At 48.5% G+C, this 24814-nt stretch overlaps 8 protein-coding genes across 8 annotated transcripts; 4 read left to right on the forward strand and 4 right to left on the reverse strand.

Annotated features, from left to right (window-relative positions):
* Positions 1–6776: 6776 nt before the first annotated feature.
* Positions 6777–7529, reverse strand: ABOM_001888 (endoglucanase; the record flags this gene model as incomplete). The annotated part of the gene is made up of 1 exon (XM_022529018.1): positions 6777–7529. One exon carries the CDS (start codon positions 7527–7529, stop codon positions 6777–6779), a length of 753 nt encoding a protein of 250 aa, XP_022393439.1.
* A 2435-nt stretch (positions 7530–9964) lies between these two features.
* On the reverse strand, positions 9965–10983 carry ABOM_001889 (short-chain dehydrogenase/reductase family protein; the record flags this gene model as incomplete). Its single annotated transcript, XM_022529019.1, has 2 exons — positions 9965–10821; positions 10935–10983. 2 exons carry the CDS (start codon positions 10981–10983, stop codon positions 9965–9967), a joined length of 906 nt encoding a protein of 301 aa, XP_022393440.1.
* A 1011-nt stretch (positions 10984–11994) lies between these two features.
* ABOM_001890 (uncharacterized protein) lies at positions 11995–14092 on the forward strand (the record flags this gene model as incomplete). Its single annotated transcript, XM_022529020.1, has 2 exons — positions 11995–12791; positions 12877–14092. 2 exons carry the CDS (start codon positions 11995–11997, stop codon positions 14090–14092), a joined length of 2013 nt encoding a protein of 670 aa, XP_022393351.1.
* A 173-nt stretch (positions 14093–14265) lies between these two features.
* On the reverse strand, positions 14266–15780 carry ABOM_001891 (pantothenate transporter; the record flags this gene model as incomplete). Its single annotated transcript, XM_022529021.1, has 1 exon — positions 14266–15780. The coding sequence occupies one exon, from the start codon at positions 15778–15780 to the stop codon at positions 14266–14268; it is 1515 nt and encodes a 504-aa protein (XP_022393350.1).
* A 578-nt stretch (positions 15781–16358) lies between these two features.
* On the forward strand, positions 16359–17174 carry ABOM_001892 (HpcH/HpaI aldolase family protein; the record flags this gene model as incomplete). Its single annotated transcript, XM_022529022.1, has 1 exon — positions 16359–17174. The coding sequence occupies one exon, from the start codon at positions 16359–16361 to the stop codon at positions 17172–17174; it is 816 nt and encodes a 271-aa protein (XP_022393349.1).
* A 626-nt stretch (positions 17175–17800) lies between these two features.
* Positions 17801–18288, reverse strand: ABOM_001893 (RidA family protein; the record flags this gene model as incomplete). The annotated part of the gene is made up of 3 exons (XM_022529023.1): positions 17801–18025; positions 18092–18165; positions 18237–18288. 3 exons carry the CDS (start codon positions 18286–18288, stop codon positions 17801–17803), a joined length of 351 nt encoding a protein of 116 aa, XP_022393348.1.
* Positions 18289–18909: 621 nt separating this feature from the next.
* Positions 18910–20309, forward strand: ABOM_001894 (gibberellin 3-beta hydroxylase; the record flags this gene model as incomplete). Its single annotated transcript, XM_022529024.1, has 4 exons — positions 18910–19155; positions 19215–19340; positions 19411–19999; positions 20065–20309. The coding sequence occupies 4 exons, from the start codon at positions 18910–18912 to the stop codon at positions 20307–20309; spliced, it is 1206 nt and encodes a 401-aa protein (XP_022393347.1).
* Positions 20310–20955: 646 nt separating this feature from the next.
* ABOM_001895 (prolyl hydroxylase family protein) lies at positions 20956–22453 on the forward strand (the record flags this gene model as incomplete). The annotated part of the gene is made up of 2 exons (XM_022529025.1): positions 20956–21229; positions 21282–22453. 2 exons carry the CDS (start codon positions 20956–20958, stop codon positions 22451–22453), a joined length of 1446 nt encoding a protein of 481 aa, XP_022393346.1.
* Positions 22454–24814: the final 2361 nt, after the last annotated feature.

The following is a 24814-nucleotide window of genomic DNA, read 5'->3' on the forward strand; positions in this document are numbered from 1 at the left end:
ATTCAGGGGTTCTAAAGAAGGTTTTCCTAGCCGCTACACTGAAGTTGTACGACTTTCTTGGTTTCACGAATTGGCTTATCCTGAGCGTCTCGTAAAGGTGCAAGTCGTCTTGCTCAGGTTAGACAATCCTATATGCTGGGTAGTGCAGGTGCTATGCGAAAAGAAAACAACATATCTGAAGCTCAATCGGATTTTCTTCGTCCCTCTCCTCTCTAAGTTAATTGAATGGCCCTGTTCGCCGCCTTCAACATCCTAAGTCGATTAGATTCTGAGAGAAACCAATCGCCAGCTGGCTTTCTCCCCAAATATTTACGACTGACCTGTTGATTGCTTCAATATCTGTCTTATTCTTGTCCTGTACAAAGCAACGGATTATTTGATCCGGTTATTTGTAATTGCCGTATGCTCCGCTGAATGCGCCTAGGACATGGCGATATTTGAAAAATGGCAGCTGGTACAAGCCACAGGTAACATACATCCACGTGACTGGATAAGAAAAGCGTAGATGTACGACTAGCATTAGCCCTCAATTTACTGTAGTATAATTCTGCCGCAATTCGATCCTATATTAATCTCTGGAACAGCGAGAAGCTGACAGCCAACTTATATATGTACAAAGCTGTCCAGTAGACCACGTCTATTCATAAATAAGACAGCAGAGAGATTATTGTACATATGGCGAAACCATGACTACATAGTCATGGCAAGGCAGTTGTTCCGGTCCCAATAGTAGTTTTGATACACCTGTAATGGCTGACCATCAAATGGTCGAATTAGGTGTGTTATATGAGGCGGAAAATAGTAAGAAACAATATAGTTCTCGCCGCACAACTGAAGGAAGTTGTACGTTAAATAGGATCCGTGGCCGTGGAAAGTAGTAATCAGGGCTCATTTTTCCGCGTTAGATCATCTCTGGTATAGCGATCGAAATGGTAGATCCAATAAAGACCGACTAGATCGCTAGAGTAACTCCTAGAGGACACGGCTATACGGAAATCGCCTGGGATATCAGATTCATACCACCGCTCCATACGGACAGCGCCTTGGAAGATAAAAATAAGGCGGTAGAATTAAGCCATCAGGAGCAATACATTCAATTGCAGAAACTAATTCTTCTATCTCTTTCTTCACTCTGCCTTGTACGACCTGATTAGATCTGGTTGTAATGGCTTTTTGAGCTTTGCCTTGACGTAATTGGAAGCCAGTTTCGTCAAAGTTGTAGATATTCCACGCTGGAAGCTGCGAGATAAAGCCCTCCAAACCGTCGTAATAATGTTAAATTTCACCGAGATCCTCCGCATTCAGTCGATTCTTTTCGTTAGGTTTCTGTTTGATCAATTCAAAACCCTCAGGTAGACGTTTAATAAAGCGATAGACCCAGCATTGCAAACTGTACGCGCCTCACCGTCTGCATTCTGTCAAAGAATCTGATTTGCAGCAAGCTCGATCATCGCAGGAGTAGGCGGAGAATGTAAGAAATCAAGCCGTTAAATCAAACAAATTAGCGCCTTTTCCTGTGCCTTATCAAGCGCTAGGATTGGGATAGGATGTGAAGATCGAGTTGCTCGCCCCCTAAAACGTGCCCGGAGTACCTGATAAGGAACGTCAAATTGACGCGACAACGCTGATATATTCGGATTTTTGACGCGTTCAGCACCTTCGCAGGCTTTAGGGATGCGATTCTCGATTTCAGAATAAAAATTCATGATTGTTACACTATTAATTATCCATAATACTAAACATTATCTTAATTCTAACAATAAAAAGAAAAGGCAAGAGAACTACAGTAGTTGAAGAAATAAAAATTAGAGAGTAATATCTCTATATACAAGTAGATATAAAGGTTTTAACTGCTTAGAAGGATAGCTAAATAGATAGATAAAAATTATAAACTACTGTTTTTGATCGATTTGCAAAGTGAGATTGTGTAATTCATTAAATAGCTTCAAATTGTACGTGAAGCAGATCAACATCTGAAGGGGGTGGGCTGCTAACTAAGAGCCGACGAATCAGTTGTTAGAGGAGATAAATCGGATGTTTGGGCTGGAGATTTATTTTGCGGATTTGAGGTCTTTGATTGCAAAGGGTCCAGAAGAGGATCTGCTTTTGTTTTCGCAAACGTCCTCCCCACGCGGGCTCTAGAGCCGGGTCCTACCTCTTCCCTTCGCCTCGCCGCAAAAGTCCAGTTTAACAAGGAAGTATTATTTATAACTTCCAATTAGATATATTGTACTAGTTATATGATATCCCCTTCTCTGCCGAGGCACAGTCTTCTCCTGGGCTCGTAGGATCAGTTTCAAATCTCTGAGAAGAATGTTTATAACTACCTTGTTAAATCTCTGTTAAGCTTGATTATACTTGGTTTGTAATGCATGAGAGAACGGCTTGAGTTATATTAAAATTGCCATGGTTGTCTAGATTAATTGTCTGATTGAGCCTTGGCACGCCTCTTTCTGCCATATTGTCCAAGTCTTGGTATGCAGTGAATTTACAGCTTATGAGTAATGTAGATTTTAAGAGTGAAGTTGAATTATTTAGATCTTAAAACTTTCATGCTTACTGGGGAAGGGAGTACAGAGGAGCATAGCGGCTACTCCGCAACAAAGCGGGTGTGTTGCCGCTTTTTAGTCTTATTTTGCGCAAATGTGACTTCCTTCTAGCTAGGGTGCAGAGTATTTGGGTGGGTGAACAGGGGCCTGAAGTGCCCTGAAGTAAGACTGAATAGGGCGGCAAGCCGCCCACACAGCGCCTGGTGACCACCACCATACTTAGGCTGTTGGGTGTTTTTGGGCCCCCTATTTTTGTTTCTCTCTATAATCACACCCGAATTACTTAACTAGGTAATAGTACAAAGAAAAAGGTTACAAATTTAAAGTTCAACATGAGGCGAGTGATAGTATCGATCTTGATTGTTTTCTATCATATTCTGGGGCGATCATAAACCCTCTGCTATCACTCGTGTTGAACTAAGTATGTCAACCCTAACATAATCGGTACGCGAGCCACACATCTCGAAATTACAACTGATCAAAATACTATGAACTAAAACTTCTATATGAAAATAAGTCGTTCCATCGATTCAGATAGTGCGTAATTGTATGACCCCGTCTATCACAGCCTAAATATTTAGATGGGACACGCTTAGCGGCCGATTCGTTAGATGGATTACCGCTGTGGCATACTAAAAATTTCAGCTGTCTTTCTCAGGCCCCTAATTCCCTTGTTTTTTCAAGCTGAACTGGCTAGTAAGATTTTACCTTCCTGCGCAATGCGAGACTTTGATAGTTTAGGATTTTTGATACAACAGCTGGTGCGTAAATCATCTAAAAAAACTGAGGCGCGTCGAGCACGCCAGTGGTGTGCGGCTTGCTTCCCGATTACGTCAGTTAACATGAACCTTCTCTAGAACAGTCAGTGCCGATCATCCAGCACCGTGCCAAGAGGATTCCAAAAGGAGTACAGCAAAGGATTGAGAGCCTCATTCTAATCATATAATGCTGGCTGCCTAGAGAGCTAGTCCATATCGGCTAATTGGCCAGCCTCGCCCCCTAACAGGGGACCGTTCTCTCAAGACCTCCGGATACAAGACACAAAATCGATGAAGCTACTTTGAACAAGTACTTTGTACTGATCAAGAAATGGAGCACAATGCTTTCTGCTGGAGGCAATCTTCACTCTTCTAGCGGAATCTAAATGACGAGCATTGACTGGGAAGACTGACCCAGCGGTTATTTGACAAAGATAGCCATAATCTGTCACTGCCACTTGAAATAGCTCTATGCAACCCCGGCCCTTGCCACTATATACGTCTTATCCTATACGTCTTCATTAGCGCAAGGATCCATTTGGAGTAGGGAATATAGCTACATCAAGTAACAGGCTTCAGAAGCAAGACAATAGCTCGTGAGTACAAGGTGTACAAGGTGAGTGCGCAATAGGCAGGGCGAGCAACACCAAGTATCGGCCTCTATCTCGCGACTATCACACTACTTAGGCGCACGAGAGTTGGATCGTACCGTTCCGATCGAACCACTGGGGCTCTTTGACATTTGGGCAGACCAATCGGTAACTTTGGATTTTACATCAAGAAGGTGCAAGTAGTTAACCATAACTAAGAGCCCATATCGAAGCGTCACGTGCGAATGGATATCAGCCTTGAAATCAGCCTCGAGTTTACGCACCAGCCTCTAACCCTTCGCTGAACATTAGGGTGCAAATTCGATGTGTTTGATATCTTCTCGTGCACATCCAAGACTGTAAGGCTATTCTTAATTCAAGAGCTGGCTAGACGACGAAGAAAGCTGTGGGACCTGGCTCAATCTTACTTACCGCCGCGTAAACTTAAGGAATTTTATATCCAGAAAGATGCGATTATTGATGCTCAAGCCGCTAAACTTCAGGCTGAGCTTCTTGCACAAGGGTGGGCGATCGATCCTTCTTTGCAAGTTGATTATCAAGGGGGTGACCGGTCTGTTTATCATTGCAGTGCAGCTTTCCCTGAAGCAAGTGAGGAGCTGTACCGAGTTGGCTTTCGAGATATCGATACTCGCGATAGTTCTGGCCGTACACCCTTGATGCTGTTCGGTTCGGCCCCGTGCGCCAAAATCGTTTCATCCCAACGCAAGAATATTGAAATGCGCATATGGCTTGTTTCAAAAGGAGCAAATTTGGCCAACAGGTTGCCTGGGTCAAATGCTACAGTTGCTCATCGCATTAGTTCGGTGGTTGTTGAAATGGTTTTTCGAGTCCTCTGTGGTGACTACCGGTCGGGAACAAACAATTGGCCAGAATTCGAGGCTCTTGTCATTGGACACAAAGATACCGTGTTTCTTGACCCTTCTGTTCGAGACAATTGTGTATGCGCATGTTGTCCTGGTGGGTGTACTACTTTTTCGGTAGCACTTCGAAAAGCCACCAAAAAGATTGGCAACTTCTTCGAACTTGCTCTAGGAGAGCGGTCTAGTCTTTGCCGCCGAGTCTACGAACTCCTCATTCTATGGACTAAGTCCAGACCGGGAGTTACTCAGGCCATTATCAGATTCTTTACATTTGAAGCATTGCAGTTAAGACATACGTGCTGCATTGAAATCGATCATAACCCGGACTTTCTGTGGAAGGATGCCAGGGATCGGGTAGAAATAGAAAATATTCGGGAGGAAGACCAACTTGGCCTGTACGAACTCGAACAGCTTGTTTCGGAGTTTGACATTCTCTTCAACGAACTTAGACTGCCTATTGGGGAGTTTTTGGCTCATTGTTGGTTTACTCGCATGGTTGAATTTCTCTCGAAGCGTGGTCCTTACAAGGAGGAATACCACCAGCGAACAAGAAGCCTTGGTGTTTTTCTGACGGCAGACGAAACTAACGTTCCTGAGATCGTTACTTGGTTTGGTTCTCCTATTGAAGAGATAGACTCAGGGCGTCAGGATAGCTAGATGCGGAATCTTGATAGCTGACAGGAGAGAGAGACAAAAGAGACTTCAGATCTGGCTCACTCCCGCCCTCTACGCACAATTATTTACCTTATTCAGCCAGGTGCAAAGAGCTCTCCGTACTCATGGCATCTGCTACTTAAAAGAAGTATGACGCTCTATTTGGTTGTACATTTGTCATTGGACATTTCGAGATAAAAGATGAAACCTGCAGGCCCGCGGTCTGGGTAGAAACCGATAGAAAATTCACAGAAAACATATGCCGACAGGTTGTGTGTAAAGAATCTTTTATGTATATACACAAGGCGCCTAGTGCTTTCTTGGATGTTTATGGCTATCTTTTAACTTACTCTCTACTAGTAGTTGCTGGAGTGACATAACCCAACTAGTTTAACCTGGCCATTACTTCTGCCACAGCCTATGCTCAAATCGACTATTATTAAGCTAGGAATTGCTAATTAAAGATATAGTTACTGGACAGAGCTAGCTAATTAAAAATGAAATTTAGTAATAGAGCAAACAATGAATAGAAATTATAATAAACCAAACACTATATTACTATAACCGTCTTCCTTAGTATAAAGGTAAAAATACGCTTTCTAGCTCTTTTTAAATAGAGATTATTCAGGTTTAGGGCCTTGAAAACCCGCTAAAAGTGGCGAGATGCACAAGGCTGCTCCTTGGTGAGCACAGCCATACTAATGCTATTGTATTTTTGTCTTTTTACTTAATTTTGACTTTTAATATGACTGTTATTTAATCCACCATTCGTTCTGTAACTAGTAGAAAACCAGCGTGGAAGTTGTATATAGTAGTGGGGAATGTCCCAGATAAAACTCTCGAGACATCGACTAGCCATCAAGATATTCAATCAGATTCCCATTGTAAGGGCACCTACTCCAGGGGTTAGACGATACGAGGCTATTTATCAAAAGACCAACATTACCTGCGAGATACCTCTTGCAGGCTCTACAACGTACTAAGTAGCGCACTGAATAGTATATGGTCACCGCGTGCGTTACACCCACGTACATACATTGAAATTGATACGGTGTCACGCTAATAAAGAGAGACGGGGGAGTCTCTACAGACAGGTCTAGCTTAAAATTAGTCTACAGCGGTTGCATAAATTTGTTTACTTCATAGGGCCGCAAAGATGCCTATACAATAGGGTCTCACATTCTCCACAAGAACTGCAAATCAAATAGTGCCCGTTTCCAGAAACAAGAATAGGTACAGGATCAACCCGCGGTAAAGAATAGAATAAATCACAAAACACAAGTGAATCGATCACAAGGACCAGCCATCAGAAAATACTCTCCCTTCTGTGCCTTCCTCCCCTTACTACGCATTTCCACCACACTTGGGGAAAGGAGCATCACCTGGCGACACCTTTCCAGCATATCCAACACTGTCACCGGGGTGGGCAAAGACAGTCTCCTTGCCCTCGACAGTACTGCATCCATTTCCGATATTGGCCGTGAAGATCTCGGGCAACTGATCAAACTCCGTGGCGGAACCAGAGCCGCCCTCGATCTCAACTTGGGCGCAGTTCATGTACATCTCGCGGTTTCCCTCGATGTTAAACCAGCTCCAAGCGAACAGCGCCTGGCCACTGGGTGCGAAAGAGGGGATCTCAAAGTCCCATTCAAGCTTGAGCGGGCATCCTCCCATGTACGACTCGATCACACGGAAGGTCTCGCCGTTATCATAGCTGAGCGAGATCTGGCATGAGCCGCCGTGGTGGTTGTTTCCTGGCGCAAGCTTCATGGAGTCGCTTTGGCCGGCGGTGTAATTGGCAACCGTGCGCCAGGCGGTATTCTTATGGTGTCCTCTGCAGGGGAAGTTGGATCCTGTGTATTGGAAGCCATTGTTAGGCCCAGCTCGGCTACCTCGGAGGGGATAAGGGATCAAACGGGGTGATTGATGGCTCTTACCATTTGGCTCCAGTGGGGAGGTGTTGTCGTAGTCAATGTTGGACCAGTCGTTCTTGGGATCAAACTGGCTCCTCAGAGGGTAGGGATGAACCATTTCCATATGGGCCAGAGCTGTGCTGGCGGTTGCAATTGCAGCCACGATGTAGGCGGTGAAATGCATTTTGTGTGGTCTGTGAGCTTGTTGCGCTTGCTGGACAAGGAGATGTTGTTTGCTGGAGGTGGAGGCACGTTCTGAGATGGAAATATCTTGGTCGCGAGTTGGTATCCTTATATATTCGTTTTTGATGAACTGGTATCTCGTCTCATATCCCTTTGGCCCTCACTGGATACCTCATGACCCTCCGATGTTACGTTGTTTAATTAAATGTGAGGCATGATACTCGATACTATGATGTGTGGATACTGCAACCCCATCCATGGAAATTGACCGTCCCATACATCACGTTGAGGTTGTTCGACGGTGGCATTCGCCGGCGCTTAGAGTGAGGTATAATATACAGACACCTGGAATAGGATACGATCAACATGCACAGGCAATTGTAGCGCGTGCAGAAGATACTTATTGTTGTGTATAGGCGAAATGCCGACGATGTCACTATTGGACGTTCCCAAAGCAGTGCACCACGCAGGGCTGCTGCCGGATGCCTATCAATTCCATGTACGTAAAACGCTGATTAGAGAAATGAGCTTAAGCAGGACCTGCAGCAATCTCAGTTTCGTCACGTTACATCGGCGCCAGAATTCATGGTTGGGTTTCTGAAGAACTGTCCACCTTCTGTTTAGGTACATTGTCGACGAGCAGGCTAAGCCCTAGTTGTCGCGTCGCCCTATATCCTGCATGCAAACTCATTTCCAAGGCCGATATGGGATGCCCTTATGATTGGACCGAAGAACAATCCATTATGCGAGTGTTAGAAGTGGGAGCGTGCAGAAGAATTTGGGAATCTCTTGGCGCGAGCAGAATGTAACCCTATAAAATTAGAGTGTTTTATAGGCGATCTGGACAATCCCCGAGTGGGTCGCATTCAAGACATGAAACAGAACTCATTTCCCGGGTCTAGCGGCATTGTATGGTTCGATCGAGCGGTATTCGATAAGTTGAGTTGATCAATTATCATGTAACTGATGGGTGGCTCCCGATATCAACTTCAGTGTCGAGGATGCCAAGGAATTGTAGAGAATTGTATGAACTACAAGTCTCTTCGAGAAGATAGGTCAGAAGTAATTTCCGCGGTGCGGAATCTAACATTAATATCCGTTCATAACCGTTCACGCCAAACAATGTAGTAACTGTCGCGCGCTTCCCAAAGCTACATCAGCATACAACCTCATCTTCACCACTTGCGCAATGACACCGTGACTGCTGTCATGGAGGAGTCTCCGCGAAGATCGACATCGATATGTAGGTATCCGTGAATGTCTTTGTCGGCGATGGCCGGTGATGCTCGAAATAAGGGGCAAGTGTCTTTGCAAAGCACTAGGGAGATTCTAACCACCCTAGACAAGCATTCTTACAGGTACGTTTGGATTTCAAGTAATCTAGCCAGCATTTCACAATAGCATGTTTTCCGACTAGAGGACATAGCACTTCTTGGAGTATTCAACAAATGAGCTTTATGCAATTCACAAAGTTTCTCCTCACTCCCTCGTGGCTACCGAAAATAATGGACGGAGATTCTATACCATCACCGGCTGTAACTTGTGTACTGCCAATTTAATCCGATCGAAGTGAAGAACAAAGGGAGGCCTGGGCATAAGTCTGGGATGATATCTTACGATATATAGTACCGCATGCTAATTAACATATTAACCCATCTATCAAGGGTGAAATGCCTGATTGCAGGCTTATGTCCCGATACTTTCAAAGCATGGGGAAGATAAAATTGCCGTAGTTACTCACACTTTGTGAAGGGTCGAGTGATATAGCTACTAGTAACCCTAGTTGGACTGCTCCGCATGACCACCCGCGGCGTATCGCAACATCACCAGGCATTCTCAACCTTCGCCTGCACAGTGACCGGTTCATAGAACCAATGCTCACTGGTCTTCAGCCCGTCCGTAGGCTTATATTTAACATGATACATTAGAAGATCTTGCCAAATGAGTTTTATATATCTTGCAGATGGCCGTCTGAAACCTGTCAAGTTGTTCTTCATAAACGTGAACCTTCTACCGTCATCAGCTCGACTTGTATGTTTGTTTCTTGTATAGATTGGAGAACCACACCAAGCTGGAAAGAATATCAGCTACGCCGTGTGATATAGTAACCACAATACTAATTTGCAGGTCATGCTGATTCCATTGGTGGGCGTTCGGCTTGACTCTTAGGCCAACCGTCGAGGCGGCACTCGTCCGCATCTTCCCCGCGATAGAGAATCAGGTCCGAAAGTTAAAACATCAGCACGTCTCGCAACCTGTGCTACATGTAGTTAGTCTGGTCCACAGTTTTTAGGGGCTTAATTGTCGGATTTACTAAAACTCCGAGGTTCGTTCCGCTGAGAAGGAAAAGTGGCGATCATTTGTCATTCCAGGGACACATATACATACATTTGGAATTCGAAACAGTACAAAGTAGGAAAATGGAAATATGACAACTCAAGGCAAAGCATTGAACTTGCGTAGCTCGGACTCGGTCCAGTCCCACAGGCGCCTTCCCATGTCCTCGCTTCTGACATATTGATTATACGGCTTCAAATGTCCCACGGGAATATAATAGCTTCCATTGACGAGGTCTTGCTTTTTCGCACCAGCAGCAGCCCATAGTTCATTATAGGCCCCCTGAGGAACGGGTGTTCCAAAAAGATTCAGTGTCTTTGAGCCCAACGCAGCAAGGGTAGAGCGCTCGTTCAACGAGCTGTATAGATCTGTGAGAATAATCCCGGGATGGACGGAAACGGAGGTGATGGAAGGATACCGCCGCGCAAGCTCAGCTGCGAATAGAATATTTGCTGCCTTTGACGCTCCATATCGAGTGTTCGTGTTCACCTTCTTCAGCCGGTCCTGATCCAGGATGGTCTCGAAGGACGGGGCCAGATTATGTCCGATCGATGAGAGGGACACAACCCGCACATCCGAATTGGGCTCTTCAGCTGTCCTGAGCAAGGTCGGCAACAACAGCTTTGTGAGAAGAAAATGACCAGTATGGTTGGTACCAAGCTGGATCTCATGGCCCATCTCTGTCTCTCCTGGCGGAAGAGACATCACGCCCGCATTGAGGATCAATATGTCGAGCCGTGATGATTCTGCATTGAATGTTTGCGCCGCCGTTTGAATCGATTTAATGGACATTAAATCCAGCGGAAGCCAGGTGATTTCAACATTATTTGATAGCGACCCTTTTAGAGAGCTGATAGCCGTCTGCGCCTTCATCTCGGACCGTGCAGCAAGATATATTCTTTGTGGCCGATGTTTGGCCAACTGAAGAATTGTTTCTTTGCCTAGTCCAGCATTTCCTGCAAAGGATTAGTATGTTGTCTTCTCCCAGGTGAATCAGGACATACCTCCGGTCACCAATGCTACCTTTCCCGATAGATCTGGGATGTCTCGATCAGGTTGAAGCTCACACCTCCAATATAATTGCAAGGGTTCAGATTCGCTCCTATGAATGCCGCCATTTCTTGAGTGTACCAAACTTTGGTGATATTATTGAAAGTCCACTAAGGCTTGAAAGCAAATAGAACCAGGTGTTATGTTGATGTCGTAACCGTTGTCTTAAATATATAATGATAGATTTTAGCGCAAGCACCTTACCCCTGTACATCCTTTATATATTTAGAGGTGGCCAATGTTCTATCCGGTGCTAACTCTAACGGTGAAGATCTTGCGGGATTCCTCCATCCAGTGGATACATCAATGTGAAGCTGATCCAGCTCCTACTCTCAATAAGCTTCCAGATCACCATCCGTTTCCCCAAATCATTGGCATATCCTCCCGAGTCGGGTAGATTGTTGACCCGGCCCACTTACCAAAACTCCGCCACACGCCCCACTCGTTCCTAAGGTTCCTCCTTTAATTCAGGATTGTACGAAGTACAAAGGCTCATGATGCCACTGATCTCTAATACGCAGTATAAACGATGCCGGGTCTATGTTGAGCGATGGTAAAGGTAAAAGTAAATCGAAGTGTGGTGTAGTTCAGCAACCCCTGGCCTAGGGTGTGGCGTATTGTAGCCCTATTCCCCTATTGAGGTGAATTCCAGCCACAATTTTTATTATTAAAAATGGTTGAGTTCAATGAACTGGTTATTCAGTTCGATTGATTTAGACATATTCCTGGCAATATCGATAGAATAATAGCAAATAAAAAGTACTTAACTTATATTTCTTTTCTTTTTTATTTCTTTTACAATAGTTTGTGATGTGTCCCGTATTTCGTAGTCAACCCCCATCATGACATCGTATATCATGCAAATGCACCGAGATAACAGCCCGCCGATAAGAGATTATTTCCCGTTATCTATTCCGATATGATAGATATACAAGGAGGACAACAGAGCAGATAACCGGACAGTAGCCGATGCTTGGCCGTGCGGGGAAAGCGATACTAGTATGTGGGGATTTTCTCCGCCTGTACATCTCAACAACCGACGCAGTCACGCCATACGAAGGATTCGATTGCTTCTTATAATGTCAGTCTCCCGCGCCAACCGACGCATCCCGTCGTATCAACCGTACCAGTGCCATGTCTGCCAAAGTCGCTTTACCCGACATGAGAACCTCAAGCGACATGCTAAGCTCCATTCCCGTTCACAGGAGGAGGCCTCGCTACCCTGTGACTTTTGCCAGACGACGTTCTCACGTCCCGATCTACGACACCGACATATGAAGCGAAAGCATCCTGAGTATGAGCAGAGGCGCGCAACGAAAAGGTCCCTGCGTGAGTCTTCAGTACCTAAACCAGGGAGTGACGCACGGAGACCGCAACGACATGATGTCTACCTGTCGTCTGAATCGTCGCCAGACAGTCAAGATGGCTTTCACCTGCAGAACTCGGGCGATGAGTGCGAGCTGGAGGTGGATAGTGGAATTTGGAACACGCCGTTGCCGCATACGCAACATCCACTCTTCCATGGCCATGATGCAGAAAGCTCAACTAGCGGACCAGCCACAGCTGAAGTACATAGGGACCATGTTGTAACAGGCCCATCCGTACAAGGGTCATCGATGAGTGAGTCAGACTGTGTGGGCCGAATGGTGCAAGATGCAATAGAACTAGAACGGAGCCTGCTGCTGGGAACGCCGTTTCTCAAGCCGACCTACGAACTTGACGACCCATTACAAACTGCCATTATACCACAGTCTACCTCATTTGACACAAATCTCCCCGGCGCCCAATTTAGCCAAGGAAGCCCTGACACATTCCCATCGAATTACCAGGTCGATTGGTTCCCATCGCACACGCAAATTACACGCGGCTGTGACCTGTTCTTCAAGCATATTTCGCACTTCCTCCCATTTCTGCACCAACCGACGTTTGACGCCACACATACCCCCACACCTACTCCTCAGTATCATTTCCCTCGGCTACCAACACGGCGAGGACCCAGAGTCTGGCGACCAAGCCGGCTCAGGCGCAAGCCTATCCATCCGGTGCTTCCACCAGGCTCGCGCTCTCACAGCCGCTGAGGAAAGCAGAACCGACAGCCCAAGGCATAATACTACCCTCATCCAATCATATCTACTCCTCCAAATATGCGCGATGATGTACCTCTGCGGGGACGACTCATCATCCGGCCTCAAGATGCATTCCAACATGATTTCACTCGCGCGAGCAGGAGGCCTCATGCAGCCCATGGCGACTGAAACCTCAGCGACCGAAGATCTAGAGGCACTATGGTATGAATTCATCAAAGCCGAGTCGCACAAGCGAACGTCCTTCGCCGTGCACCAGATCGACGCACTCTGGTACCAATTCCTATCCATCCCGCGATCCATCTCGCACTTAGAAGTCAAACACGACCTCCCCTGCCCGGAAGCGCAATGGACCGCACCCTCCGCCGCCGAATGGGCCCACCGACATCTCGTCGCTAGAAACCCCGGCCCCGCTGTACCATACCCAGACGCAGTCCGCCGGTTCCTGTCTTCCGACGCGTGTCCCGATTCCATCCCCACATTCGACCCCTACGGGGCCATCAACATCGCCCAGTTCCTCATCTCCAGCGCCCGCGAGGTCTCCGGCTGGTCCACCATGACCGGCATGCTCAGCATGGACCGACTGGACGCCTTACGAGCGTCGCTAATCGCCCTGGGCCCCTTCATCCGTCCGCAGCCCGAGACCGCGAAGGCAATGCACGCCATCGCAACATGGGAGACCGCCATGATCGAGCTGCATCTGTGGTCGCCGGCGCATACGGGCGGCATTGTGGCTGCCAGTCTGGATGCCGTGGTGAGTCAATCGACGTCTCTCGCGCCTTCGTATGAGTTCCTGTGGGAGGCCGACACGGCCAAGGCGATCCAGCCGCACGTGGACTGGTTCCTACGCTATTTGGACACGACGCGCGAGCCCGATATGGAGGCGCCGTGGGTGGCGGTGTATGCGTACAAGGCGTTTTTGATTGCCTGGCAGCTTGTGCGCGGCGGTCTCCCGAATGCGATGCACGTTGCTGGGATCGCGGATGGGGATGTGGAGGGGGCGCTGGAGTGGGCGAGGAAGGTCTTTCGGCGCAGAGAGAGGTGGCAGCTGGGTAGGCTTATATTGTCTTGCTTGGATGGGTTGGGGAGTTGAGGTGGCCTTAATGCTTCCTTTAATATAGTGTACGCTACAGAAGGGTTAATACTATAATTATTGTGATTACTTGCATACCATGACGCGTATTCCGATCATGCCATAAAACCTATATTATATATCCGCGGCCTGCTACCGCGAGCCATTCCATTGAGTATGAACATCACCAGATATCAATACATCTCGTACCGCCAATTCAGCTGCACCATCTCCTCCGTCACACCACCGCGAACAACCTTCGCGATCTCCTCCGGATCGCCCGAGTCCAAGCGTTTGTTTTCCCGCAAGACCAGCCACCGGTAGACAGTCATCGTCACTGCCAGTAAGACTGCACTCGCCATCAGCGTCCCGAAGGCGGCATAGAAGTGCGGCGGCGCGTAGTAGAGATACGACGCCCAGATATTGGAGGTTCCGCCAATAGCGTTCACCAGAGCAGAGGCAGCTGCGCGCTTGGAGACTGGGCGTGCCAGGTGCAGGTTGATCGTCTTGTAGAGGAGGAGCTGTGGGCCGACGGATGCGAACGGCAAAATGACCATGGAGAAGTAGCGGGCACCCACATTCATTGTTGCCATGGGGATGATGTACATGACGATGGCGATGGCCACGCAGAGTTGGATGATCGGGTACACGGTATTCTTGCGGTCAGAGTAGTACATGAGGACGTAGTAGACTGCGCCGGCGAGGATGTAGGGCGGGGCCGTGAGGAGCAGAGTGATGGTGTTGTTGAAGTTGAGGGACCCGACGAGCGTGGGGAAGTAGTTGGCGATGGAGCCTTGGGTTTGGGAGAGCATGTTGGCGAAGATGAGGAGCAGGAGTTTGGGGTCGGAGAGGGCTTTAGCGAAGCCGCGTAGTACGCTTTCATTCTCGGTGCCTTCTGCTGCTCCGGCTTCCGACTCGATGCGCCATACGGCGAGGTCGCGTTCGATCTGGGACAGGATGCGGCTGTTGTGTGGGAATTCGGGCATGATGCAGGCGCATACCACCCCGATGCCGACTGTCGCGCTGCCTTCGATGATGAAGAGCCATTCCCAACCGGCGATGTTGTGCGTGCCATCGAGTTGGAGGATGGCTGCGGCGAACAGCCCGCCGAAGGCATTGCCAACTTGCTGTGCGATGTAGAGACCCGCAATGCGCTTCCCGAGTTCCTTTTTGGTGTACCATGCAGAGAGGTAGTAGATCGCACCGGGGAAGAAGACTGCCTCCGCCACTCCGAGAACGGCTCGAACAGCGAGCAACTGGCTGTATGTTTTAACGGCTGCTGTTGCAGCGGAAATACAGCCCCAGATCACGACAGCAGCACAGATGTACATGCCAGGCCGGGAGATCTTGGTTATGAGAAGGTTGCTAGGAATCTGGAAGGGCAAGTAGCCGACGAAGAGGATGGACACTGCGGTGGCAAACTGTTGGGTGGTCATGTTGAGATCTTCCATGATCCCCTGGAGCTTGGCTGCAGCCAAATTCTGGCGGTCGATATAGTTCAAAATGTATAGGATCCCAATGGTGGGGAGTACAAAAAGGTCAACCTTTCGGACAATCCTCTTGTTGAGGGTGGTGATCTCGTCTTGGCTGAGATTGCGAAGGCTCTCTGGCATCCGGCGATATGCCGCGTCAGGGACATCGAGTTGCCCTTCTGCAGCGGAGATGTTGTCATCGCTATGCACTGACAGCGCTCTTTTTTTGGTGTCCATGGCTATAGCTATGGGTGCAATAGATATCAAGGTAACGAGTTTCTTTTTGGCTCGACAACAGCAGAATCCAATGTTTTGGACCAGTTGCAGGCAGCTGGTCTCTGCTTGAGTGAAGATTGAATGTGATTGAGGGCTCCTCCCCCTGCCTTCGTAATAAAAGGCTCAGGAATGGCTGTTATCAGGGAGTCATGGTGCAGGCAATGGAGCGGCTATTGACCACGACGGCTGTTGGAGTAGCTGAGAGTCAAATGATTCGCGGAGGGCTCGCTGGTGGGGCGGCATAGATAAAGAAAGAGGGGAATAGCACCACAGATATCAGTCCAATTGGAAATCTTGCCAGGACAATTAGACCTTTGGTTCAAATCCGGGGTACATAAAACCGTGTGGGTCTTATCGGGAGGAGTGAAAAACGTTGAGGAGCTCCTCCCGGCCGCTGTCGGAGATGAGCCGAACCCTATACTGCACGATAAGCAAGTGAGCACCACTCATGGATAGACCTCCCCTATTAAAGACACATGGCCACCAGCGGATACTCCCATTATCACTATCGTCAACCCCTCGCAGATACACACAGCACAATGCCAGCCCCAACAAAGACCTACCCCACGCCTCAGACGACCGAGATCGTCAACTCTCGTCTGAGGCTCCTGAACAAAATCAGAGCAGGAGAATACCCATTAATGACATTCATGGCCATTCCTTCTGTCCGCATGGCCCAGATCGTTGCCTTAACGGGCGTCGACGGCATCATCATTGACTGCGAGCACGGCCACATTAGCGACGACTCAATGCACAACTCCGTGTCTGCCATTTCAGCACTTGGAGTCTCACCCATTATTCGCATCCGCGGCCCCGCCCACGACATTATCAAGCGCGCTCTAGACACAGGTGCACACGGGATCATGGTTCCGCAGATCAACAACGCTGAAGAAGCACAACAAATCGTCGCCTCCTCCAAGTTCCCTCCACAGGGTGTGCGTGGCCAGGGCTCAGCCTTCCCAGCCATCGGCCATGGCCTCACCACCCCAGAGTACATGATCTCCGCCAACGAGACAATCTTGACTATGATTCAAATAGAGACGCGGGAGGGCGTCGAAAACGTCGATGCCATCTGTGCCGTCCCGGGAGTGGACCTCGTCTTCATCGGCCCGAATGACCTTGCGCAGTCGCTTCTCGGATATGTGCCCGCCCGTGGAGATGAGCCGGAGTTCGTCGCTGCTGTTGATAAGATTATTGCAGCAGCGCGGAAACATGGAAAGTGGGCTGGGCGTATGGTTAACAATGGTACTGTGGCCAAGGAGGCCCGAGAGCGATATGACACCGTCGCCATTACGGGCGATACCAAAGCCATTCAGAATTGGTACATTTCGGAGTTTGAGGTTGCTCGGTCTTGAGAGATTGGAGGCTATGTTGATATCGGTAATGAATCAGGGCTTATAGACTAGATAGCGAATCTAACATTATACCCATACCCTATTTGGCTGCATTTAATCGCCTAAGCTATAAACTACGGCTTTTGTAGATACTATTCACTGAACTGAGATTCTTCTTCATCGCACATAGCTACTTTGGTTCGGATAATACTAGATAGAGGATGCATGTACTCATGATACTAAGTTCATTGTCCACTGTCTCCTTGGTCAATCTCCGCACGACATCTCGTGTGAAGGACAGGCTCCACGGATCAACTAATAATCATAACATTCAAGACCAAAACAAATGAATGAACGATCATTTGTATACGATATAAGCATGTTCACATGTCACTAAATAATGCAGAAGACTGTAAATAGACCTGTCCGAACCGTGACTATCACGGGCGTAGACCGCAATTATTACATGTCTATGATTTAGTTTTCATTCTGTATACTCAACTAAACAAGGACCCTGAAATTCCCTACGACTAGAACAAGGGAATACGATAGCTGGACATGAAAGGGTAAAAAGGTGATCAACGGTAGAAACTTAAATTTAGATAATTTTATTGTATATTATATGGAAACCCTCTATATGAATTGTCTTAAACCTGCGCAATGCATTCAATCTCAATAACTGTTCCATCACCCGGAGGCAGTGCCTGGAGGCACGAGCGAGATGGCATCGGCTGAGGGAGAAAATCGATGTACACCTCGTTCATTGCAGCGAAGTCCTTCATATCGGCGAGGTAGACATTGTACTTGACCACCTGCTCAAGCGACGATCCAGAAAGCTCAAGGACTTCTTTAAGGTTCTGTAGAACGGTTCTCTGTGGACAATCATAGAGTGGTTACTTATTTGTTACAGGTAAAGACGTCGCACGGACAAGACTCACTGTTGCTTGTTTAATCTCGCCGGTCGCTGTTTGGCCTGCACAGAAGACGAGACCCGGGACTTTGGTGGCGGGGCCTATGAGACGAAATACCAGCTTGATTAGCACATGGCATAGTATTTCGCGCAGGACTTCGAGTAATCCTTACAATTGTGAGGCTTGGGAGGGAACTTTTCGCTGGAGATGAGTTGCCGGGACATGTTTGCTGAGGATCACGGAAAAGGGAGAAACGGAGATTGTGTGTAGGACAATGCGAAAGTAGATTATAGATAATTGCGCTATGGCTTTTGATATGCGAAGACACAAAAGTAAATGGTGGAAATCGCTGTTTTAAAATTCCCCATCTGTCCTCCCCTCGTACTGTCCATCGCGATGAGGCCGAGTGGATCTCCGCCGAAGCTCCTCCAGCCCTATCTGGGAGGAGCTCCTCCCGCACCATGCGCTACGCAACCTAACGATCGAGCTTGCACTTAGCGCCAGTTTAATGAATTAACTTCAGGGAGGAGCTCGATCAGGTGGAGAACCCGGCTTATCGGACATGGAGTCATCGGAAATGCTGCAGGGAGCACCGCTATGTCAATCATGCCGGTGGAGACACGATGGAGTGCACAACCAAATAGCGGGTCAGCCGAACTCCATGCTTGCGCTCCTCTTGCTTGACCGAGGAGCTCGTCTTTTGGTCATTGTATGACTTCAGGTACCAGATGTAGGCCTCCACCATCATACAACACCGACGCAGTTATAAAACCTCCATTGAGACCTCATTTAGCTATCCTATCCAGCATCAGTCACTACATAGATATCATTGGACATACCAAGTCATGGCACCCGCAGCCCCCTTCAGCCCACCATCCGCCGACCTCGCCGGCAAGCCTTTTGTTCCGGAATGGGTTCCCCCTGCTGTCACTAAGGAAAAGCACAACTTTGCCGAGCTCAAGTCAATCGACCTTTCACTCCTAGACTCCGAGGACCCAGCTGTTGTCGACGACCTCGTCCAGCAGGTCAAAGTAGCTATCCGTGATGACGGCTTTCTGTTCCTTGAGAACTATGGAGTTTCTTTAGAACAGGTAAGAGAGCCAGGCTGTGAAGAGAAGAGAAAGTACCCTGACTCTAGAACGTCCAATAGCTCCATCGCCAATTTGCTCTTGCACAATACTTATACAAAAATATCAGCGAAGAGGACAAAGAACGGCTCCTTTTCCATCCTGACAGCGGGAAATGGTCCGGTTACAAGCACCCCTATGGATTCAAGGTAAGAGGACATTAACCCTGCACGTGCAAACTACTCAGTTATATATTAACCCGTCGCTCTTATCCTGCAGCGCCACCGTGGGGCACCCGATGGCATCGAACAGTTCAACTGGTACAAGCCCGACTGGGAAGACATCAACCGCGTGCCAAGCTGTCTGCACCCATTCATGGACGAGATCGAGGCGTTCAGCAACTATCTCACCAAGTCCGTGAACCGAAGACTGCTCACCGTCTTGTCTCGCGTCCTGGAGCTACCAGACGACTATCTCTGGAACAATGTACAATCACACGGCAGCCCAACTGGCGAAGGCTACTTCCGTCATGCACTTTTCCGCCCCGTCCAGAAACAAACACAAGAGGCATCCAAGGGTCTTCGCATGCATGGTCACACAGACTTTGGCTTGACAACATTACTATTCTCAGTTCCTATCTCATGTCTCCAGATCTGGGGCCGCGACGAGCAATGGTACTACGTGCCCTACAAGCCTGGAGCGCTTGTTATCAACATCGGCGACACATTGGAGATTGTCTCGGGCGGACATTTCAAGGCTACCCGCCACCGGGTCTTCAGGCCGCCCGCAGATCAATTGAACGAGGAGCGCCTTTCACTGGTTTTGTTTAACAGCTCCATTGGGGATTTGCATATGGCCCCTGCACAAGGTGAGTAAACGGCAACTCAAGGCAGATATCACTGGGAAGCAAGCCAGGCTAATGATTCTCGTCAGACTCAAAACTTATTCAACGAGAAGGTTGCATCGAGGAGCAAGGTGTCTACAAGGAATTCAAGAAACTCACGTCACAAGGCAAACTTGTGCCCACCAACCGCCAATGGCGCGAAATTCAGATCGCTACGTGTACAGACCCGACGGATACGGTGCATAACAGAGTTGGTGCGCATCAAGTGGTCATTGACGGCAAGGTCATGCATCAGCGGGAGTACATGGGTGTCAAAGTTGTCCTGCCTGTATGAAGGGCTAAATATCGAGGAGTGAAAGAATATATAAGCTCACGCAGCAAAGTGAGCACTTGTGCAATTGTTTTGAAATTACGAAGTTTTATACAATAAATCGTTCATATTTGAGCTTCAGGCTTCGATAGCTTTGTTTATATTTTTGTCCATGCATAGTTCTTGGAGCCCTAGAATACTACCCTGACAATCAGAGTTATCTAGTGATGTTTCTCTTTATGTGCATTTTTGTTGCCTTTTTGACACTACTACCCAAGATGTAACGATTGTCTTGACCCTTGAATGGTCAATTGTTCAAATTTGTATGAAACTGGCACGGAGTCCATTGAACCAGGTATTTGTGTATAGCTTGTATGCAGCTGTCACCTCGTGCATTTCCTAGGTGTGGTAGTACTAGTAGTAACGAGGCGTGTTCCTAATGAACGTTAGGGCTTGGGGTGCAATTACCACTAACGACACAGCACCTTACCTTTCTGGCACAAGTCACTAGGCTGTATTCGGACTAGTGTACGAGGATTTAGCAGAGAAGAGAATTGTGTGGGGGCAAATCGGGAATTTTGCACGACGGAATGCGCCCACAAAAGTTAAGTCTAACCTCCAAACCCCCACTCGTATCAATCATTTATCTGTCAATCAACTACAGATAATCATGGCCAAGTCCAAAGCCGCCAAGCGCAAGCGCAATGCGCAAGTTGACCTTCCACAAAAAGCGCCAAAGGCTGCTGCTACACTGACACCGCCTCCCGATGGCGAGCCCAAGCACCTCAAAACGATCGTCCCCGACGAGGATCTCGAGATCACCATCGAGACGCTCACGGCTCTCGCACAATACCCGAGCCTGACCAAGTCGAAGGCATGCAAGGACCTGCGGGCTGCAGTCTATGACTTCCGCCAGGCCTGCACTACGGGGGTCAACGCTGCTGGTACGCTGCTGCGTTGTCAACTAATTGATAGCAGCAGCTAATCGTTCGATAGAGGGCGCAAACTTGACAGCACGCATCACCGGTGCTCTGGCCGACGAGAAATATATCGACGCCAAGATCCTGCTCGCTGAGATGAGAATTCGGGGTGAGCAACCAAAGATCGGAGCCTTGTGTCGCTGGGTGCGGGATCTAGACGTCGTCAGCGGTCTCTCAACGCAACCCGATGCAATCGATCGTGTCCCGCTGGAGCGCAGCGCAAAGGACCTGGAACTTCTTGCTGTTCTCGATGCCATCCTGCGTGTCAGCACCCCGATCGACTCCAGCCCGAAAGCGGTCGACTCCACCTCTCCCATCGCCTTCCAGTCCATCTGGGACCTCCGCCCCTCGACGGCACCACTCCCCGTCTACGCCTCCGTCCTTGATAAATCTATTCTGGCTGACGCGCCGAAGTCACCATCCGCGCTCCGCGTCATCGAAACAACCCCCGGCCCACTCCGCAAACCTCCGAATCACCATCCCGCCATCCTCTACACCTCCGCCCCGAACGCCGTCCCGCTAGCTCCCGTCGGCCCAACCATAACATACCACCCACACCCCGCGGTGCCAGGCCTTGGCCTCGCCCTAAATGTGCTCTCCGCCGCCGAGTGCAAAGCAATCATCGCGGCAGGAGAATCCGTCAATTTCCTACCGGATGCGCCCCTCCGCGAAGATGGCGACATAAGTATCCTCGCACACAACTTCTACTGGGTAGTCGACACCACTTTCCACGACATGCTCTGGGCGCGCATCTCCCGCTACGTACCGCAGTCGATCAACGGGCGCCCCGCCCGAGGTATCAATCGACGCTTCCGCGTATACCGGTACGTTCCCGGCGCCGAGTACCGGTGCCACATTGACGGAGCCTGGCCGCCATCCGGCATCCTCCCCGACGACACGTACGTGTACGACGCCTCGCCGGAGGACAAGAGGCAGAGCTCTATGTATACCTTCCTACTATATCTAAACGATGAGTTCGAGGGCGGCGAGACGACTTTCTTCATGCCCGCTGCGCGGGAGGGAACCCTCAATGCGTACCCCGTGCGACCTGTCATGGGAGCCGTTGCGATTTTCCCGCATGGAGAGGCCAATGGGGCCTTGTTACATGAGGGCACTGGGGTAAGGAAGGGTGCGAAGTATATTATCCGGACTGACGTAGAGTATGATGTTAAGCCTTGCGAAGAGTAATCATGAACATTGGCAGAGTCGTTTTTGTATAAAAGTTGTGGAGACTTTGGCGAGCGCTAGGCCTTATTAGGTATGATTTTCCCCGATCGCTATTTTGCCGACACCTCGGCATCGCTCAACCGGTCACGCATATTCCCTTTATTTCCACTCGGGGTTGGATAGACTCTATTACTTAGAGCGACTTGGAATCGCTTTGATTATTCGGCCAACTAATAATAGGCTGCATGACGCGTCGTTCAAGCAGTGGAGTTGAGCAATTCAACGAATGAATATATCCCTTTATCTAGACAAATAGGAATCAGCCATGATTTAGTAGACGATTCATCACAAGATTACTTCCTTGACATTATCTGACAGAGATTTATCCTTGCGAGACCATTTCGGGAACAACGAGCACAACCTGAACAACAACAACAACAGCAACAAAAGAGTCAAGTACTCCAGGATGACCAGGTAAGAAGGAGGAGCAATCTACAACTATCAACCCTTCCAAACAAAGGAGCCAGTTACAGACTCCCAAAATAGCGCCGCACTCGCCGGATCAGCCCGGTACTCCATGGAATTCGCAGCGGCGCCCCAATCCAAATCGGCCCCCTCATCATTCCAGCAAACAGAGAATTGACCCTCGTCCAGAAATACCCTCAGACCTATATCGCGCCCCTCATTCAGCACATCCGGCCACTCGTAATAGACCTCCGTTGTCCATGCGTTATTCACCACCTGGTTATATGTTATCGCTGTCTTGTTTCGATAGATTCCGATGCGCAGGCAGCAGCGGTCGCCTTCAAAGAAGTCGAACCAGCATCGGTCTTTTGCAAGGCCTAATTTGGAGGTCGGGTAGTTCTGGAGGATGACGCCAGCGAAACTCTGGTTTTCGACGATTGCTCCGGGGAATGCGAACCAGCCTGAGTGTATGTTAATGGTTTCATGTTGACGTTGCCATCCATCGCTGTGAGTTGGGTTAGCTGGAGAAAACCATGTGCAATGGTAGCAGTGCAAGGGGGGGCCGGAGGTGGTACTCCGATGATCGATATCGACTCGGTATTGGGCCTTGAGGGATTGGACTTTCTCTGGGCTTAATCGCTTGCCTTCCCTAGTTTTGGGGTTCTCAGGGTATGGCGGGATAATGAGACGCTCCCTGGTATCGGCCATATTGTGTGATTGACGAGACAGGATATTCGTCCAGTTCCGGGGTGGTTTGCAGCGGGAAATTCTGTTTTCTAGGAACGAGAATTCACCTGGTCTTTATAGACGGGGATTCAGCGCTGGTGGCCATCCTCTCTGTCAAGATATCGGTCGTGAGGTAGATCAATACCAAAAGGATTATCCTACATCATGGAGTCAGACGACCGGATTAAGGAGCTATCATTCCAGTGCCTCCGATTCGCAAAGGAAAAAAAGAAAGAAAAGGGTTCACCTATAATATACGCTGGAGCGCATAGCGCTGGGAAGAGTCTATAGAGAGGTGGGGTAGGGTATTTATGCATTGTTTTCGGCATGATTGCATGTACAGTACTTTTGGGAACTATCCAGGCAGGTATGAGACGGCCGTAGTTACAGTACGCTCTTTATAAGCAAGAGACCATTCATTAATCAGTTAGTTAGTTCTACGGCTTTCTAAAAGTATGTAAGCAGTCACTAGCTAGTTAAGAACTTGCTCATCACAGCTAAGCTTGCCCCGCATCGCGAGTATCATGGGCGAAAACATTAGTCATACCTGCAGCGTCCGTGCGAGACTTGAGCAGAATCCATTCTAGCTTGGATTTTGGATCCAATTCTCTAATCTATTATGGATTTTTTGCCGCAGTATGTACCTTTCTATCCTAGAGACTTACCCACAGATAGTGGTTTCCTTTTCTCACAACTCATAGACAGCCCATAATACCGATTACTAGCCTTAAGCGATCTATTATAGTGGATGAGCATCGGTTCCTGTCATCATGGCGTGCTTATCGTGATGCTTATCGTTCGGATGCATGATTACCACACAGACTAACCGCACAACCCTTGCGACCAGGCCCATCACTGATACTCTTATGGTCACAGTTCTACAGACCTGATATAGGACTCTGGCAAGCATAGAAACAAAGTACATGTTATTGCGGTGTTTACCAACATTCAAACGGCAACTATCCTCGTCCTACCGCTATAGATAATTATGTTGAAGAATCCGGACTAATCCCATACACGTGTTCTGACTGGCGTGCTCCCTGGGGCCGTCAGCTTGCATTTCTAATATATTTGATCGGATTTCAAATCACCAACCGACCGATGACGCGAGGCAGGGCATGTAGCTCAGCAGTAGACTTAAATATCGACCATGCGTCTTCTCACACATGGCTTTTCAGACCATTAATGCTA

This window comes from Aspergillus bombycis, assembly GCF_001792695.1.
Source record: "Aspergillus bombycis strain NRRL26010 chromosome Unknown contig00007, whole genome shotgun sequence".
NCBI lineage: Eukaryota > Fungi > Ascomycota > Eurotiomycetes > Eurotiales > Aspergillaceae > Aspergillus > Aspergillus bombycis.